At 41.1% G+C, this 20,559-nt stretch overlaps 1 protein-coding gene across 3 annotated transcripts; it reads right to left on the bottom strand.

Annotated features, from left to right (window-relative positions):
* Positions 1-10,774: 10,774 nt before the first annotated feature.
* On the bottom strand, positions 10,775-19,839 carry LOC113028444 (heparan sulfate glucosamine 3-O-sulfotransferase 2-like). Of its 3 annotated transcripts, none has more exons than XM_080305531.1 (3): positions 19,653-19,839; positions 15,282-18,487; positions 10,775-12,142 (listed from the first exon to the last, which is right to left on the bottom strand). In XM_080305531.1, the coding sequence occupies exons 2-3, from the start codon at positions 15,776-15,778 to the stop codon at positions 11,524-11,526; spliced, it is 1,116 nt and encodes a 371-aa protein (XP_080161657.1). In that variant the 5' UTR covers positions 15,779-18,487; positions 19,653-19,839; the 3' UTR covers positions 10,775-11,523. The 3 variants fall into 3 exon arrangements, with proteins under 3 accessions (XP_080161657.1, XP_080161656.1, XP_026034497.1); XM_080305530.1 differs by having other exon boundaries at positions 15,282-18,405; XM_026178712.2 differs by having other exon boundaries at positions 15,282-17,549.
* Positions 19,840-20,559: the final 720 nt, after the last annotated feature.

The following is a 20,559-nucleotide window of genomic DNA, read 5'->3' as shown; positions in this document are numbered from 1 at the left end:
GACCAATGAGCGGAAGCCTGTCCTGCTTGATTTTCAGAGGAAGATAAATTAGTGTTTGGATGAACATAAAAGGTAATGTATTCATAAAAGCTGTGATGAGTGCAGCTGTCTCTAGCATCTGACATCCAATCTGAGACAAGCCGCCCGGGGAGTCTGGACCATCCTCCACCCTGAGTTTGTGTGTGTGTGTGTGTGTGTTACTGTGTGATGGAGTAGAATTTCATTTTTTGTGATGGAAAGCACAGTACGAGTATTTCTTAGAGAACTAAAGATTATGTGCTGCTGCTTTGATTACATTCAGAAGCCAAACATTTAAGTTAAGTATTGTAATGATTAAAGAGGGCTGCTGATCAAAATGAGCGTATCTGTATCAAATATTGCTCTGATTTACTTATTTAAGCTGTGACTAAGATGCAAATTTCATGAATGATGTGAAATATAATCAACAACTTGATGCTGAAATAAATTGGTTTTTTAAAATTAATTATCTAAAAAAAAACAGAATACTTTATGAAAAGCAGCATGATAGAAAAATCATGAGGATTACACACCACTTCAAAATATATAATTAGTTTGTGTTTTCTTTTTCTTTTCCATAACATAATTGGTTGTACCTTTATATACACAATATGTGCAGGGGTTAATGCACACAGCAAAATGAAATAACTGTGCATATGGAGCAGGCTTATGCAGAATCTCCTAATCTCACACCAGGATTCAGCTGGTCCCTCCTTTCACACCGATCAAATGCTGAAACGATGAGGTATAAAACAACCGTTCTACATTGTGAGAAGTGCAAATCTTCACTGGTTTAATGACCTATTTCCCACTGAAAAGTGTTTAGAAATACATTTATTACCCGAAAGAACAGTTTGGACCTTAAAACCTACTCACAGACCCGCTCTACTTGGTTTCTTTCATTGCTGAGCTCCAGCTTTGCATGGCTTCGTCGTAACCCCCTCCCCACCACTGAAATCCTCATGCGCAGCATGTCGACTCAGGTGTGGTCTGGAAGTCCAGGGGTTTGCTGATACATCAGAGATGTTTTGCTTTGCTGTGGATGCGAGGTTCATCTGGAGGCAGCCTTGGGATGAGACTTGTTATTCTCCTCAGTGAGACACGAGGCACGAGCTCTAATTAGAACACATCTCCTGGTGAGAGAGACGCCGAGGGTTTGACTACTGCTCCGATTTAATCAGCTTTCTGCCGCACTTTAGCTACTCCGCCGAAAACAGGCTCTCAACCCGCCTGACAAACGGATGCAACAACAGGGAGATGGCACTAAACAACTGTTTCTAATTTGGAGGACTTTGCTGAATTTTACTGATCTGAATCTTGAAAGGGCACCCGCCCAACGCTGTCTCACATCTTTGTCATCTTCTTCTCACTCCCTGCTGGAGACGAGTTAAAAAGGGGGCCGTGCAGGTGGCTGCTGATTCGAGCAGAGACGCAAAATAAAAATCAGAATGTGAAGCCAGATAAAATGTCTCTCATTTTATCTGCGCATATTGCAGTTGGTGCACCCGGACAAGAGCCCATATTTAAATTACATGTCACTTGAAAGTCTGTTTTTAGTACACTTAAATTCTTCACTTCCATAGCTTCCTCTATAATGGTCTCCTACCTTGTCATCTCCACAGACTGCAGTTCAAACACTGGTCTGCAAATAGTTGTAGAACATATATCATTACATACTTGAGACTGTGCCACAGTTGTCAGCACTTCATTTTAATTTGGCTCCTAAGCCACCGGTGAGTTCGACCACTGGGACATCCTGTCGGCTGCAGAAGTTAAACTATTCTGAAGCATTAGGAGTGAACGCGGCGCACTGCTGAATCCCTGCCTCTGCAGTGTCAGCTGCTGTCTCACTCAGATACCGAAGGAGCTCATTCCATCCCATGAGGACATCCTGAGCAAAGGACGAGGACGGCTGTGTGTGAATCCGTACCCTTAATTCAGTGCAGCTTAAACAGAGCGTGCACGTGCACGGCTAACAGCTTCGTATGAAAACAACTGCAATATCAAGGTTTCAGGGGGGAGGACTCCTTTGGAAATAATCCTTCCCCTCTTCTTAGTTCCATACTCATTAAAAATCCAAAGGGATGGATGTTTGAAGCTACATTAAGCAACCGTGGCTTCAGCAGGAGACGAACCACATTACATGGCATCTGCACAAAGAACATCACTGTGACATTTCGCTGCTTATACTTGGCCTTCAGCCCGCTGTCTTAATTCTGTCTAGTTATTCTGTGGTGCATTAGAGGAAAGCGTTCCTGTTTAGATTTTCATCCCTACATTAAAAACAGCACTGCTGCTTTTAGCCTTAATCAATATCAGATCACCAAATTATTACAGCAAATACTCTAAGCCTCTTCCTACAACTCTCCTTGGAGAGCGGGAGATAAAAAAGAACATGGTGCGTCTACGCCTGTCCTTGAAGTCTTGTTATTAGTCTGAGCAATAACTAGTGCTTATCAACAGCGTGTTGACGTATTTACCGACCCCTTCAGCTCCTTCAGGTATTTTGAGTGTTTAATAATTACCAGGAAGCTCCGCGGGGGGGATGGAGTGATTTGAAATCTGCTATAGAGGGTGGGGAAAATAACAACTGTTTGATCACCCAGCACATTAAACATAACCTTGCTTTATGATTTGTTTGAAAACTCTCTGTTTTACAGCAACAAGACAGAAATATTAATCAACATGATCACTCATCAGTTTTAACAAATACTCATTAAGCTTAACAAGCGCCCCATTAGCTCGAGTGCAAATAGGTCACATCGTAGTGCTACAAAATGCAAAGGATTTCGTGATTTGCATGGACTGGGTCCTGGGAGATTTCCTGTTGGAAAAGAAAAGCTGTGTGTGTGTGTGTGTGTGTGTGTGTGTGTGTGTGTGTGTGTGTGTGTGTGAGAGAGAGAGAGAGCAAGTGTGGGAGAGAAAGAAGAAGAAGAGATCTGACCTGCCAGCATTCTCCAGAGAGCCGTTTTTGCTAGCAGGGTCTAATCAGAGTCTGGCTGATGCTGGTTCTAGGGATTGCTTTCCTCCAGTCCTCAAGCCTAATTAGGACCCCTGTGTAACATATAGAGTTGCTGCTCACAGTGACGACTGGATAGACGCTCACCTGTGCGTGCTCTTTAAGCCACAGAAATGAGTCGCTTGCAAACATGATGACAAGAGATGCGCCGGAGGTGGTGCAGCCAGACCGGCTACTCCCCCACCTGGAGGTCGTGCGGGTTTAATGAATGTTAGGACAGGCAGAGGCGGCTGTGAGGAGAAAGAGAGAAAGACACACAGAGAGAAAGGCAGTCGTCTGGGTTGGGGGGGGGGGGGGGGGGTGTCACAGAGAGTGGAGCATCTTTCATGTCTTTTTTTTTTTTCTTTTAACAATGCTCTGTGACCATTTGCAGAAGCGGTAAGGAATGAGGAGAATGACAGTTGTAACATATAGTGAAGACAAAAACATGTTCCCTGAGCTCAGTTTTCTGGATTTTCTCATGTCAAACACAAGGAAATCTTCAAAGGATACACTGTTAAATGCAAATTTCATGAGTGCTTCAGTTGAAGCATTCAAACAGATAAAAGTATCTGGCTTCTTCTGAGGTATGTAGATAGAGGAGCAGTGAGGTCTATATTTTCGCTGGGTGCGAAAACTGTTATTAATGAGGATTAGTTCTTGATGATCCTATATGTCTAAATTGTGATATTAAAAGAAACACATAAAATGGTGAAGAAGTAGCTGTTTATGAGCTTGTCAGCCAAACTCTCTGTCTACAGTACTGTGCAAAAGCCAACCCTCATTTATTTATATTTAGCTGGGAAAATAGGAATTAGGGGCAGTGATTTACTGAAACATGGAAACATAGGCATAAGCAGAGATGTCTGGACACATTTTCTATCAGGATGGTCCCACGGGGCTTTAGTAACTTTGAGGTCCGACCTCTGAGGAGGCCAATCCATGCCTAATAGTGTCCCATTGTGTGTTTTTCTGTCCAGGTATGATTTTACTGCACTGGCGGTTTGGGATTGGGATCACTGTCATGCTCCATGTTGCAATCAGATGTTTTCTAGATTGTATTTGATTGGATGGCGGATCAAAATTGTACTTTCCTATTTTCATAATTCTGTCAATTTTGACAAGATCTCCAGCACCACCAGCTGAAATGCAGCTCCAACCGTGACAGTGCAATACTCACTGTTCTGCCTCTCTACTGACGTCCTCCATACATTTTTAAGGCAATTTGAAAAATGTTAAAATTTCAGTTCTTCACTCCATCAGAGCAGTTGCAACTGATTTTCAATGTGGTTATAGTGTAATTTGGCACAGCTCAGCCTTTCCCCCTTGTTTCTCTTCCTTAAGAATGGCTTCTTGAGAGTCACCCTTCGACTGAGACCTTTTCTGATGAGTGAACAGTAGATGGATCAACTGAAGGTCCAGATGCACCTCTCAGGTCCTGTGTCTGGTCTTTGCTGTGTTTCTTTCTCCTTGTTAAGGACCTAACTGCACCTACCTAACTCCTAACTTTTGACCACTTTTTAGCTAAAAGTTGTTTAGGAATCACCTTATTGGTGTAAAAACACTATTTTCCCCTGTCAACCTGTTAAGTTTGGCATTTTGCAAAGATTTACCTAAAGGAATGTGACAGGCTGCTGGTAACAGAGCGCCTAAAGATGCAATTTAAAATGGGTTCTTTGCTAAGTTGTCTGTTATGATTTGACACAACACAGTTTAATGTCCTGGTTTGGTGCCTCTTTTAATGCTTGAATGATTCACAGGTCAGTGTTAAGGGACAAGCAAACAACTGTGCTCTTAAAATCTTGAGGAGTGATTCATCTTTAAAACATTGTATACATGTTATAGTTGTTTGAATGTAATTGTGATGTTAAAAAACATCATATTAATTGTATGATCATGTCAAAATAAACTAGAGCCAATAACTGTAACCAAAACAGACTAGATGGCAGTATTTGTGCTGATCAATAACAAACAACAAAACCAAGACAAGCAGTAAATAACCAGCCAGCCATGAACAAAACATTTGGTTTGACCCCAAATCACTTTGGAGATTCTTGATAAAACCTATATTCATTTTCTATCATCATGTGACTCATGGTATTTTTCTCTGTTACAGACATGTCTTTGCTTTGCTGTCGTGTTCCCTGCATATGTTGTAAGCAGTGTTGGGTAAGTTACTTTAAATTAGTAACTTAGTTACATTACTAGTTACTTCTATCAAAAGTAACTCAGTTACTTCAAGTTACTCGTTACTTTCAGAGTAACTAGTTACTAGGGAAAATAACTTTGGTTTTACTCAGAATTCTCTTGTTAATGTGTTGCTTCCGTAACTGGATACCCAGCCAGACTGCCAGTCTTCTAACTTGCTTACTTGCCACAAGTGCACTGTGCCACCTACCAATAGAAAGGAAAAAACATAATGTGCACATTTCCACGAGAGAAATCCCACGCCTGGACCGTCGTTGACCGCCGCATGATTCTAGCCTGCTTTTTACATCCAACACAAAAAATGCAGTCGTGGTGCTTTCGATTGTACTCAGAACTCAGAAATTCTGCCTTCTGAATAGGAAGATGTAGGCAACACCAGACTGCAGATGAGCTGCATACAGGGCTGGACTGGGACAAAAAAAATCATCTCGGGCCCGCCATTACAGGAAAAATCATAAAGCCTTTGAATGAAAACAAACGCTGTTGTGACAGTGATGTACACTGTTCTGATGGTATATATGCATCAATCTATCAATCGTTTGTTGTAAGACTCAGATAATTATTTTTTTAAAAGCTAGACATTTTAAATGAAAATAAGAAAGAAAAGTATTTCCCCTCTCCCTGTTAATGCCCTACATGGCCCTCCTGGCAACACTTTGCTAGACCCGCCCCTGCACAGTTACCAGCTGTCAGCTAAGTAAAAAAAGGATGCTGGTGTTATTTGTCTCTCAGAAACAGTTCATAACTTCCCTTCAACTCATTCATGTCACCTAAAAGGTAAACCTGTTTCTCCATCACCTGTTCAGCTCTGATGATTCAGTAAGGACATCTCCTGGTTTCATCTTCATGTTTCCCTCTCACCACATATCCAAACCGACATCCTGACCAGCAGCTTTACAGCTGTGGCTCCAGTAAACATCAGCTGATACTAGAAAGTAATAAATAAATTCTAACAACAGCTGATCAAGCTTAAACGTGCTGCTGTTGTTTAGCGCGACATCCGCTGGTTTCCTCTTTCTGGCGCAAAGTGGGCGATAAATAAACAAAAGAGAAAAGCCAATCAGCTGATCATTGATCAGTTTCATGATTGAAGTAGAAACAGGAGAGTGAGGGGGGAGAGAATGAGAGAAGAAGAGGCAGCTGTGCAGCATAAACACAGAATAACTCCAGCTTTGTGTCTTTTTCATTGTAGCTGAAGTCCGGGACAAAATGTTCCTTTTCACCTCAATACAAAACCCGTAATATTTTCTCTGAATACGAGACGATTCTGTTTTTTAGGGAACGGTTGGCAACTCTAATAATTAACCGTATGAACAAAATAAAGTTCAACATCAGTAACATAGCACCACCCAGCTGTATAGAAACTCCGTCATGCTAGCTAGTACGCAGTACGAAAAAGTCAGCATAACGAAAATAAACTCCACCTAAACTTGGTTTATATGTGACTCAGATACACTGCAGGTCATAACTTCTTACCTGAAGTTCAGTTCACCTGATACTCAGATCGGTGGCTGCTTCGGGTCTCTCCTCTTGCCTCCCTTTTCCTTCATCCACCTGCTGGCTTCCACCACTTGCTAATGTTATTGAATCTGTGGAAGCTCCACGATAGCCACCACACGAAGTAACGAATAATGAGCCTATTTAAATCCCAGTAATGACTAACGCGTTCCCGTTTTTGGCATAATAACTAGTTACCGTGCTCGTTACCACAATAATAACGTAGTTACTGTAACGCGTTACTTAATAACGCGTTAGTCCCAAAACTGGTTGTAAGTCTCTTTAAGGACCGATGATGGATACACCAGTAAGATTGGGTAACTGTTTCCTCCATTTAGGTTCAAAACAGTTTGATGTGAGGAAGGCACCCAGCGATACAAAACGATCAACAAGGCCCCTCAAATGCATATAACCTACAGGGTGGGCCATTTATATGGATACACTGTAATAACATGGGAATGGTTGGTGATATTAAAGTCCTGTTTGTGGCACATTAGTATATGTGAGGGGACAAACTCCTCAAGATGGGCGGTGACCATGGTCGCCATTTAGAAGTCGGCCATCTTGGATATAACTTTTGTTTTTCCAATAGGAAGAGGGCCATGTGACACATCAAACGTATTGGTAATGTCACAAGAAAAACAATGGTGTGCTTGGTTTCAACGTAACTTTATTCTTTCATGAGTTATTTACAAGTTTCTGACCACTTATAAATGTGTTCAATATGCTGCCCATTGTGTTGGATTGTCAATGCAACCCTCTTCTCCCACTCTTCACACACTGATAGCAACACCGCAGGAGAAATGCCAGCACAGGCATCCAGTATCCGTAGTTTCAGGTGCTGCACATCTCGTATCTTCACACCATAGACAATTGCCTTCAGATGACCCCAAAGATAAAAGTCTAAGGAGGTCAGATCAGGAGACCTTGGGGGCCATTCAACTGGCCCACGACAACCAATCCACTTTCCAGGAAACTGTTCATCTAGGAATGCTTGGACCTGGCACCCATAATGTGGTAGTGCACCATCTTGCTGGAAAAACTCAGGGAACGTGCCAGCTTCAGTGCATAAAAAGGGAAACACATCATCATGTAGCAATTTCAAATATCCAGTGGCCTTGAGGTTTCCATTGATGAAGAATGGACCCACTATCGTTGTACCCCATATACCACACCAAACCATCACTTTTGTTGTGCCAACAGTCTTGGAGGGATCCATCCAATGTGGGTTAGTGCCAGACCAATAGCGGTGGTTTTGTTTGTTAACTTCACCATTCACATAAAAGTTTGCCTCATCACTGAACAAAATCTTCAGCGTAAACTGAGGGTCCTGTTCCAATTTTTGTTTTGCCCATTCTGCAAATTCTGTGTGCCGATCTGGGTCATCCTCGTTGAGATGCTGCAGTAGCTGGAGTTTGTAAGGGTGCCATTTGTGAGCAGCTAATATCCGAAGAAGGGATGTTCGACTAATGCCACTCTCCAGTGACATGCGGCGAGTGCTACGCTGTGGGCTCTTGCTGAATGAAGCTAGGACAGCCACTGATGTTTCTTCATTAGTGACAGTTTTCTTGCATCCACATTTTGGCAAATCCAACACTGAACCAGTTTCACGAAACTTAGCAAGCAGTTTGCTAACTGTAGCATGGGAGATGGGTGGTCTCGTAGGGTGTCTTGCATTGAAATCTGCTGCAATGACCCGGTTACTGCGTTCACCAGATATCAACACACTTTCGATCCGCTCCTCACGCGTTAACCTCTTCGACATGTCAATGGCTGTGAACAAAGAGAAACTTGTAAATAACTCATGAAAGAATAAAGTTGCGTTGAAACCAAGCACACCATTGTTTTTCTTGTGACATCAATAAGTTTGATGTGTCACATGGCCCTCTTCCTATTGAAAAAACTAAAGTTGTATCCAAGATGGCCGACTTCTAAATGGCCACCATGGTCACCACCCATCTTGAGGAGTTTGCCCCCTCACATATACTAATGTGCCACAAACAGGACTTTAATATCACCAACTATTCCCATGTTATTACGGTGTATCCATATAAATGGCCCACCCTGTACAGTAACAAGCCTTTTTTGTTAATGTAGAAAGTAGAGTTATCTTTTTGTTAAAATGCAGGGAGTAAAAGTAAAAAGCTGACAGACAAATAAATAGTCAAGCAAAGTAAAAATACCTGAAAAGTACAATAAAGCTTTGATTATCCTCTGTTGCAGATGCAGACAGCTGGAGGCCTGAAGACCGGGTAATCATTCCAGATATACTTCTTTGAAGTCTGCCGCCTGAGCGGATGCATGGTTGACGCATTGTAATGTAAATTCTCCACAGGTCACAAAAACAGGCGGGCATGCGGACGTCCGCTCACTGTCTGATGTCAAACTTTATGTCACTCAGACCTGAGTGGGCTCTAGCGAACACACTGACAGCAAAAGTATAATCAAGGCTTAAGAAAGTATTTGTACTTGATTATTTTCCCACCTCTGCATGGTGCGCTACATAGCTCCACTTCATGTCTCAGAACTCTTAAACTATTGAAAACCCATCTTTAATTTGATTATTTAAAAAAAAAAAAATCTGTGCCCATAAAGAAACACATTTCTGTGATGCACCGTGCAACTGTAGTTTCGAAAGGTGTACTGAAAGTAGTAATAGTTTAAGTTGTTACTACAATTCTGATTTTTCAGTGATTTAAAAATCGGATACTTCGATGTATCTGCTCATATTTTTTCATTGCGACAGAAACAGATGGATTTTCTAACATTTGTTATTTATAGTTATTTATTTACTCATTTACGTTTTGTCTGACTGCGCTTATTGGTGTTTTATTTTGCAGAGTGCCCTCCAGTGGACAAACTGTGCAACATTAACGCTCATAACATGGTTGAAAGGAGTTCCTCTTGTCTCTTCTTTACTTTTAATTTTTATTTATAAACGCAGGCATCTATAGATCAGTAAATATCTGATATCGATCGGTAACATCGGTCCACTGATAAATTGGGCTGTAGTTGTTTGCAGTGTCCAGTTTCCAGTCAGATCCACTCCTCAGGAAGTACAAGTTGAAGTTTCAAAATACGACTTCACTAATCTGGATGATGTCACTATCTTTTGTCCATCTTTTACATACAGCCTATGACTGCACCACCCTTTTTTTTCTGCCTTGTAATCGGTTGATAACATTATTGGGAGATTACTTTTTTCAGCTCCCTTATTCACAACAAATCCCCACAGTTTTACACTGGATGCCCTTCCTCACACAATCCCAAGAAGATCTCTGTCTCCTCCCAAGATTAGACTGGGGATTGTTTGCTTTTTAGGCAAATGTAAACCACCACACTATGTAGCACCTCGTTTGATAACATGAAAAACAAGAAAAGCTAGTTATTGCCATACAGCTAGTCTTCTTCCCTTCCACTAAGATATGGCTAATGGCACAGTTAATGCAACAGTAAGGATAAATTACCACACACAAGACCCACAATATTGTCCTTTGTGATATGGAACCTGAACACCTCATCATACATTACACAGTGCTTCAAATCATACTCACTGTTCATGTATTACAAAGTGTTTTCTTCCTTTATTTTGCAGCAGTGTATCAATCTGGCTCAAGCTCAGACAGTCTGGCGTTAGTATTCATAGCTTGTAGCCAAATCCAAACTTTTCACTGCAATCTTGTGACATGCAGCCCCGGAATCTATTTGATAACCCGCCACGAATAGGTGTTCCCTGCTTTGTCTTTGAAAAGTGATTGAAATTCCTTACACCTACACCCACTCATGCGCCTACCACCACAGAGGCACACAACAAACCTTACAGAATGCAATAAACCTCAAAGGATGGTGGTCTAAAACATAACTGTACAAACTAGATGTGAAAAGGAGGAATGTGGGGGGGCAAGAGCCGTGTGAATTTTCCACGTTTGGTGTGTTGTTTTCGAAACATCGAGCAAAAGCAGAAAATAGGATGTTTTTTTGTTTTTTTACAAAATGCAATTTATCAGTGTACAGGATGTGCTTTAGAAGCAACAGAATTAATAATCTCATAAATTGTGCTTCCGTTTCATTTAATGAAGTTTATGAACAAGCATTGTGATTAACGCAGTGATTAAATACTTCTGCAACAAAAACATAAACCAGGATTTGGAAACAAAGCACGGAGTACAGAGTGAAATGCTCGTTACAGCACATGTCTGCTTCATGTCGGAAAGAACGGAAGAAAATATCTTTCACCTTTTGAAAAAAAAAAAAAAAAAAGAAGAGTAAGTAATATCAGGTGGTTCATACTTGCCTTATGGCTTTACATTTTAGATTTACCGCCACAGTGGTGCAGCTTAATTCTCTTCTCCCTGAAGACTTCACTGACATTTTCCAAGGGCTTGCTTTCAAACTCTACTTTGATTAGTCAAGCAGATTTTAAAAGGAACTAATCCCCTTCCCTTCGAATTTTCTCTCTTTTTTTTTATGAAGCAGTCAGCAATAAAGTCAGCAATAATACAGAGTAACACAAACGGAAATCTGAAAATGATGCCTATATCTGGCAACAAACAGGGTGCTGATGCTGGTAACTGATCATTACAAGTGCAAAAGCAATGTCGTCTTAGATTTTACTCTGTTCATTAGAGTCACTTCAAAGGAAAGTACTGCCTCGGCTGCTTCGCTCGGAAATTGTCTAGAGACTGCTGATAGTTAGCTATTCACTTTAGCCTTGACACATTACTGAAGGCAAACCACTTTAAAAGAACATTTTTGGAATAGCTAAGTTTTTCCAGCACCACGTAAACATACATCTCGAACCTCTACTCCCACTTAAAGTCGTGCCCCACCATTTCATAGAACTTGACATTATAAGGTCGATAGAAGTCTCGCAGTTGCTCAATAGCGTCTCGGTCTATCTGCACATGAGTCCTCCCCTTTGACTTGCCAAGGCAGCGGGGCGAGCCGCTGCTCTCCGGCTTTTTAAGGCAGGGAAAACCCTTGGTGCGGTTGAAATAGAAGTGTTTGTCGGTGACGATGCGTTTCAGCCCAAGAAAGTCCTGCACCCGAGCCATCTCCCCTGCTGGGTCTGTGATGAGACGCTCTCCGCTCACAAAATGGATCTGAGCCAGAGGGAAGTAGTGGAGCCAGTTTTCAAGGTGCAAAGCATACAAGCCGATCCGAATGGCGTTCCAGGACATGTCAACGATTCCCAGGCTCTGATTCCTGAAGGCCAGGTCCTGGAAGCTCGGCAGGTCCGGCGTTTTGGATAACGTCTGAGTGTAGTCCGATATTGCTCGAGTGACGGGGTCTCGCACCACCACTATGAGCTTGGTGTCTTGGGACATGGTAGAAATCCGGTGTGGTGTCTCTTTTGTCACAAAGTAGCTCGGTGTCTTCTCCATTGTGATTTGGCTTTCAAGAGTTCTTGGCATTAAACCTCTGAATGAAAGATGAAAACACAGAATAGACATTTCTCATTTACATTCATTTAATTTAGGATTTCTTTTAAAAAATACTAAACATTTGAGCGCTTAAGCAACCTTAAAAGCTAACAGGTTCAAAGGAAAGGTCACAATGCCCTTCCATTTCCTTTGTCAAAGTAAAGAAAAAAATCTATGTAACATATCTATTTAGGGCAGGATTACACAAGTGAGTTGTAAAGGCATAAAGCTACCCTAAGTGAGCTTCGGTTTGGCCGTGAACTCAATTTCTTGATGAAAATCATAATAGGAGCACTGAAGCAAAGTTGTAGTAGTCTGTTGTCACTGGAGACTTGTCTCACAGACAGCTCTCCTGTGCATCAGGCCTGAATGTTTCAGGAGTAATAAATCACCACGAATGCAAACAGAACACGTGTAGCAGCGACTCTGTTCGGTGACTTCTTCAAACTAGGCCATTCTTTACAGAGGTGATATGAACAAGCAGGGCTTCGCTGAGAAAAACTTGAAGATTGATTGGAAGTTCTAGAGGAGAGAGCAGTTAATGATTATTTTCATTGTCAATTAATTTGCTAATCTTTATTTCACTTCTGTTGTTTCCCCAACTAATCCATTTCAAAACCTGTATTTTTTCCAGTGGTCACGAGGGTGACTTCTCTCTTTTTATTATTAACAGTCTATAAGACTCAAATTTGATTCAAAACCTTAGGAAATATTTTCTGATCAGTTATATGACTAGTTTTCACTCTTTATTGCTGTGGCGCATTTACATTAAACAAAAATCTGACAAAGGATCTTTTTGGTGTGGATTTGGGGCAATTTCCTCAATTTTTCAGTCAGAGCAACTCCTTGCTTGTCAAGATGGCATCAAAAAGCCAGTGGGTGATATCATGTTGTCTACATCCATCTTTTATATACAGTCTATGTTTCTGTTAAGGCTCTTCTTTCAAACCATCCATTTAAGTGATCTGAGGTTGTATTTATTCTATCATTAGCTGCAATTTTTCAAAGAATGTTAAAATCTAAAAAATAAATAAATAAATAAACGGCAATAATACTAACAAGCTCGTGGACATATGACAACATCAAAATTGACAGCAAATTTGCCTCAGCTGTAGAGACATGGCCAACCAAGCCACCATCTGATGCTTAGTAAGATCACTTCAGACATCTTTAGTCCTTCTTCTTGTTATTTTTGCCTTTGCATAGACATTGAAAAAAAACATGTTTGTGGCACAATCAATTAGCAAATTCAAGGTGACAGTCCACACCGTTCATTTTGATTTATGAACGAATGTTTACAAGGAAGCTTCCGGGAAGCAGCTGTTTTATTTTGAAAGCAATCGGCGTCTGACCTTTTCTCAACAGCTTTGACAGCTGACAATCAACCTGCAGTAATGGGCGAGGGTTCACATCTGGAAGACACATCTCTGAGATAAAAGGGCTTCAACTGCCAACCATTGTGAAGAGTGCCAATTAGTGGAGATACTTTGAGTCTGTAATTATTATATAATACTACTGATACACATCCCTCCTGCAGCTTACATGACAGTCTATCATTAACATGAAATGCTCTTGAAAGAACCGGGGGATAAATACAAGAGCGCATCTCTGCGTAATTGCTCGTCTGTTACTGTATGCATGAGCGTTACTGTATGCATGAGAGTTACTGTATGCATGTTTTTTCATTTTATCATCAGATAAACTTGTGTTTGCATACATATGCTTCCTCTAAATCTGTGCAATTATGTGCATGTTTAATTTATGGCTATTCGGTTTGATCATCAGTCAATCGAAGCAGTTTGTTAGGGATGCACTTTGTCCCTCCACCAGGGTGAGAGCTGAGGATGTAGGTGATCAGTACAGTTTGATCACCAGTCAGAAAGATTACCCCCACCCCAATAAACTACCAAGGTGAAAATCATGAAACTCGGAGAATTGGTGGGGCACGGGCAAAGGAAGAACCCATTAAATTTTGGAGCAGATTTGAATCGCTTCCTTTTAACTTGTGAAATGGAGCACTGACCTTGGCTGAGGATGCGCTGTCTGAGTGCCCCTTGTAGTTTAAGGTGCCTTGGGTAGCATTTGAAAAATCAATAAATAATTCCCTTTCATGGCTGTCATGTTTAAATATTATAATAAACAAACACGACTACAGCTGAGATGTCTAGGAGTTACAGCGGGCATGCAGGACGCTGTTTGCACTGTTCGCCTCCAGAGGTTGGATTTTATGAGAAATTTGATGAACTGCTCTACAGTATGTCAAAAGAAGAATAAAAAGGGAGAGAGAGAGCGCGCCACTCTCCTGCCAGTATAAACACAGCACATTCCTCAGAACTTCCCTGCAATAAAGCTTGAAGTGAGTCAATAAACTGCAGAAAACACATCCAGCATGTTTACCCAGCTCCAAGTCTGATATACACAAAGAAGCACCAAAACAGAGGGTTCATATTCATCACTGATTTTTTTAGGGAAATCAGATGATTTTACATTCTGTTATTATATTATATTGTCTCTTTCCCCCCATGATTCCTTACCTTTTCAATTTTTTTTCTCTGTAGGAAATGTAAGTAAATTTAACCACTGCAGAATTTAGACCAGGACGGAGGGGAGAAAACAGATTCAGGCATAAAACAGAAGAAAATGAGGCGCTACACCGCTTACCTGAATTCCACTGTAATTCCCTATGTACCATGTGAAGGCACACGGTTATATTGGCCTGCAATCGTTATGACCTTTTAGAAAACGAAGCTGGAAATATAGTGTATCATTCTCCATAATTTACTATCATTAACATTTAGTTTGGTGGGAGAGAAACGGCCTAATCAGATATGCAGAATTATGCAAGCACAGCTGACTAGAAGCCACAAATTTCCAGACACACTCGTGGGTCTCTGCGGGAGCAGCAGCCACGAGAAAAGGCTGCTCTTTGACCAGTTTCTAGATTACATAAACTAGTTAAATTAGTTAAGCTAAAACCACTTTAACCAAGAATCTTAAAGTCAGATGTTGTGCAATAAAAGCTGACTGAAGTCCAATCTGGTGTAATTTCCTACTTATTACTATGATTTCTGATAAATTGCGGGATTTGTGGAGCAGATGGACACGCACCTGCACAGGTGAGACACACGTTGTCTTACCTGTACCACTCCAGGCCTCTGTCATAGTTCCTGTCGAAGAAGTGTGTTTCGGTTCCCGCCGCGCGCACATCCGGATGTATTCTTATGAACTCGAGGACGGCTCTCGTGCCTCCCTTTTTCACACCGACTATGATGGCATTTGGTAACTTTTTATTGCCGAACTTTAAATTGCTCATAGGCGGGCTGGGCGTGCCGTTCCCGGCGGTGTGATGAGCGAAATGGGGTCTTTGGTCGGCTTTCAACCGAGACGCCTCAACAGCGCTCAACCTCGCGTCCGACGGTAAAAGGCAGGAGAGGGATTTCTGAAGGCGCCTTTTGGCTCCATCTGCTCGCTGACAGCTGGGCGTCGGATCACCTGACGTTTGCATGATGGCACCGTCAGGGAATAGAGCGCAGTAGAATAAATATGAAAGGAAAAGGGATAACAAGCAGATGGACGTTCCTCTGAGCCGGTGTGAGAAGGGGAGAAGTCGACCGAAGAGGAGCACGCATGCCATCTCTCCATGAGTATGAACAGTGCATGATTTTTTTAATTGATTTTTGCGTTCCGCCCTTTTATGATTGTCTTAGCGGCTCCACGGGCTTTAAAGAAGAAAAACAGCAGACTTCAAGTCTGTTACCACAGTCCATCTGAGTCCCATCGCTTCAGCTCCTTACCTGAAAAGGTATCTTCCCCTGCGCACCGAGTTGCGAAGCCATCCTATTTTAAAACTCCTGGACGCGTCCGTGGCCATCACGCAAGGATGCAAAAGCTGTGCGCGCTCTCTGGCAACTTGAGCGGACTGTCAGCTCCAAACCGGCTGAGCGACAGAAAAATATTTCCACACAGTGACGTCACGGTGTCTTTGCATTAAAAATGGTAAAAAAAAAAGAAAAGAAAAGATAAAAAGTATTCATCTGTCTCCACTTGCTCATCTCACTTTACCTTTTATCACGTTTCATACTAACATCTAAGCACCTAGTCGACTCTTTGTTCATTTAAAGGTAAACATACAGAATGTTTGTAAGTATTAATATTTGAAGCACTTTATTAACGTAAAGTGAAACATTTTTGTTAATAAAATCAATAGTATTAGAGCTGATTTACACCAACACACCGGAAAACACGAGAGTAAAAATATCTTTAAATATCTATAATTTAACACTTTAAGATCCAGCAAGCTTTGCTCTTCCTGTTGGACCAATCACAGCACTGGTTCAATCTCTTCTGATGCGGTTAAATTTAAACACACTGAACACAGTTGGGTTTTCCCCCCCCATTTTTTTATGGTTCATGACCTTAAAACTGTATCCAGTCAGCAGAGAGTCATTCGAGTGTTCAGAAGGTTGGATAAAATCAACTCTCTAAAGCCCCAATGTGAGAATTTACCTCACACTCCATTACTGGGAAAATTAATCACCACCTACTAATAATCAGTTTCACTTTTAAGTTAAAAAAGGACTATGTGAGACTGATGTCTTATAACTATTCTGGTCTTTGTTCATTTGATAAAGCATGATCCAACTTGTCATGCCATCTGAACTTTCGTGTTGTGTCCTGAATTCCCAATTAAAAGTTTCCTTACATTAGCACAATCTGGCTGTAGGGGTGGGCAGATTGATCCAAATATTGATACTATTGATACCAACGCTGATATTTGCATCAGCTCGATACTAGCACGAGTGGATCGATACTTTGTATCCATCCTCTAAGTTAAGTATGTAGCCTTTTTGTGTTGACTGCCAGGCCTATTTTATTTATAGCCTATAGCACACTGTAAAAACAGAAGTTGACCCACACACATTTACATTTCAGGTCTCAACAAACAAATAAACCCTACTTTCAAAATACATGAAAAGCTGAAAAGGTGTTTTTTAATGTGTTAACTAATTATTGTGAAAAGCCAAACTCACAGTGATTTAGTGATCATTAACATGTGTTCAGAATTTGCAAATTCATGATGATTTATGTCATAAATCATAACAACTGCTCTTTCATACATAAGCTGCCTTCATAGGTTAAAAGTATCGGTATCGATATTGGTATCAACAATACTGTCCCTGTATTTACTTGGTATGGGATCGATACCAATATTTGCAATATGACACATGTTGTAAGACTGGACTTTCTGTGGTCTCAGGGCCTCTTTGGACTGGTTTAGTTGTCCACTTTGCTCCTTGTATTGTTTCCCAGCTTCTATATCAGTAGTCTTGTTCCTGATCTTGTTAGACCTCCCCTCTCCTTGTAGCAAGTAGGCATTAAAGCATCGTTGTGTGGTCATACACTTCCTGATGACAAAAACAAATGCAGACAAGCTCACAGTGGAAAAAGAAGAGGATGAAAGCTCCCCGGACTGCAGAGACGCATGGGGAGGAGTTGAGGTGTCACAGTGGTGCTCCTGCGGGTGTCTGCGCCCAATCTGAGAAGCCTCTGATTAAAGAATGATTTATAGGGGCTGGTTGGAGAGACCCGCTTAGCAATCCGTCTAGTGAATGAGATTTTTCCTCAGGAAGAGGGCGGGTAAATCAAACCTCGGGGTGAGAAGCCTGCTATGCTCAGCGATGGGGCGCAGTGATTAAACGTTATAATCACCTCTGCCGTGTGCACAGCTTGACTTTTCAGTGGAACAATCAAAAATATTGTTGAGGAAAATCAGTTTAACCTCAGTTTCATTTACTGAACATACGGTTTATCTTGTTCTAGCTCATTACAGAGAAGCACAACTTTTTTTTGACTGATATAAACTATGACAGAAGTGCAATGTGGAACAATCTAGTCAGTGCCATTTTTTTAAGGAAAAAAAAGATATGAAAGACCACCCGGGCTTTCCAGGAGAAAATTTAAGAGTGAGACATTCCCCTCCTTAGCCATTCAGTTTAACTAAGACTCATATTTAGATTTGAGATTCCAGAGAGAGCGGTGGGGGTGTCAGGCTTGACAGCATGAGTCATGATCTATGTTTAAGGAATGAATGATGTGTCTGTAAATGCACAACATATTTCTTAAAGTGTTTGATTGTCTTTGGGAGCTCACTGAATACGGGTGCCAATGACCACTCACTCCATCAGAGGCACGGCTCATTTGTCAGAGGCAAGCGAAGCCTGGAGGGAGGGTTCCTCGGCTTGTCCTGACTCCGATCAGACACTGGGGGAAGATACAGATGAGCCAGGCAACTTTATATTACAGATGGGTGAAGAATCACTCCCACAGTTTCCGTTCACACCCTCTTTGGAAAAAAAAGTGCACACACAGAACTGTTTTGTTAAGTGACAAACATGTAGTCACACAGTGTTGCTTGTATATCAGGAGGCCAATTAACAACATTTTTATCTTCTTTTTTAATATACGGCTTGAAAGGAAGAATTTATTCTTGACTTCAGACATGCAAATTGCCATTCTGAACACAGCTGAAGGACTGATTCCAGATTTTTAGCAGGTGGCATCATGCACTGCAACTGGTCTGGTGTATTTTTGTGTCTTCAAATTCCCTTCTTTTTCAACATGCCTTTTTTAGGGGTTAAAAAGGGCATCCAGTTTTCTCCAGCTGTCAAATATATAAGGATCACTGGATAACATTTCTACATGACATCTATTTCCTTTCAGCATGCCCAGCAATGACACAACACTGACATCTGCCGGCCACACTTTGGCATTACAAAGTGCGCCATAACAGATAAGATCGCAAGTGAAAACGAAAGCAAGTCCTCAGCGTCAGGTTCCTGTATCAGAGGCTAGCAGTGAACGGAAGAACAACAACATGAATAAAAGTAAGTTTAACTGCTTATATATATATAATTTCTAATCAGAAATAGGTTACTACCACCAAGGAGCTTGAATAAATTGTTTTATAGAATATATGTGTGAAAGTGAAACTACAATACTGTGCAAAAGTCTTGGGCCTCCCCGTTTCTTTAAATTTTGTTCCAAAGAGCTGTGATTTCATGTATTTTCTTTTTTGGTCTTAAGTGGTCTTAAGCCATAACTCTCTTTTGACGGTAGCTGCTTTTCACTCATTTTCAGTCCAGTCTTTGTAGCTGACCATTTGGAAAGCTTTGTTTATGCCACCTAACACCGACCTATTAGCATTAGCAAGCATTAACAAGGCACCTAACTCAAGAGATGTACTGGTGTTATGCCAACACATAAAGAAAGCGAAGCAAATAAAGTCACTGTATCTTGTTAATAGGTGCCTGTTCCAAAACACAGCATTTGTTCCCATTTTGTTAATTTAATCCTTGAAACACGCCAAAGATAACTCAGCTTAAACAACATAAAATGGCATTTTTGCACCAACTATGTGACTGCCTAAAAACTTGTTACATGAGTGGAGGACAAAAGAATATGCGGCAAAACCTATATACAACAGGAAGATGAGTATCTGAAAGTCATACCTTTAAAACAGGAAAAAAAATCCAGCCAAGACCTGACACATGACCTGAGAGATGCATCTGGCTCCTCAGTTGTTCCATCTACTCTAAGGCAAATAGAGAAAAAAAGGCTGAGGTATGCTAAATTACTGAAGAACTGGACTGAAAATCAGCTGCAACAGGTCTAATGGAGTGATGAATCCAAATGTTACACCCCTAGCAGTTGCCTGTGTGGGTGTGTCCTATCATCTCATGCCTTAGGTGCCATCTTTTTCTTTTGTACAGCTGACTCACATCAGCAACTAAAGGTATTTAAGCCCAGAGAAAGGTGAGCTCTGGTGCCAGAGAGCTGTGTGTGTTTGGTGGTTGCAGCTAGTGAGCTGTATTTTGTGATTGCTTGCTCCTGCTCGGTGGAGAGGAGTGTGTTTGGTCACTAAACTGTTCTTTGCTTTTCAGTTAACTTACCGATGCCTGAGTTTTTGTTTGTTTCCTTAAATGGTGATAGCGGCTTGCCCGTCTCTTTTAGTTGAGTTATAAATAGAAACTTTAATAAAACTCTTTAATTTAACAATTTTGCCTCTGTCTCCTTTTTCTGACCCGGACACTTTTCAAATTCAAAATCAAATTTTGTTACTTTCCCTTATCACCTGGACCCCTTTTAAAGGAACGTAACACCAAATTTGAAATTTTTGGTTCAAATCATTATCAAATCATGGAGGAGGTCAGGAGGCAAGGCAAGTTTATTTATATAGCACAATTCAACAACAAGGTGATTCAAAGTGCTTTACAGAGACATTAAAAAACAAAAACAAATAAAAAGCATGATTTAAAATTGAAAAGGAGGTGAAACGGTGAGTTGTATCTATTTATCTGTAAAGCATGGTGGAGGCTCTGTCATGATTTAGGGCTGCGTTTCAGCCCCTGGTGTTGG

This window comes from Astatotilapia calliptera, chromosome 8, assembly GCF_964374335.1.
Source record: "Astatotilapia calliptera chromosome 8, fAstCal68.1, whole genome shotgun sequence".
NCBI classification, from domain to species: domain Eukaryota; kingdom Metazoa; phylum Chordata; class Actinopteri; order Cichliformes; family Cichlidae; genus Astatotilapia; species Astatotilapia calliptera.
The sequence above is the reverse complement of the archived record's forward strand: the minus strand, read 5'-3'. Positions and strand labels throughout refer to the sequence as shown.

What these genes read in the sequence shown, in the direction of transcription:
- LOC113028444 (XM_080305531.1), bottom strand. Translation starts at nt 15,778, where the DNA reads ATGGCATGCGTGCTCCTCTTCGGTCGACTTCTCCCCTTCTCACACCGG. An exon ending in AGAGGCCTGGAGTGGTACAG is followed by an intron (nt 12,143 to 15,281) that starts GTAAGACAACGT and finishes TCTTTCATTCAG; the next exon opens with AGGTTTAATGCCAAGAACTC.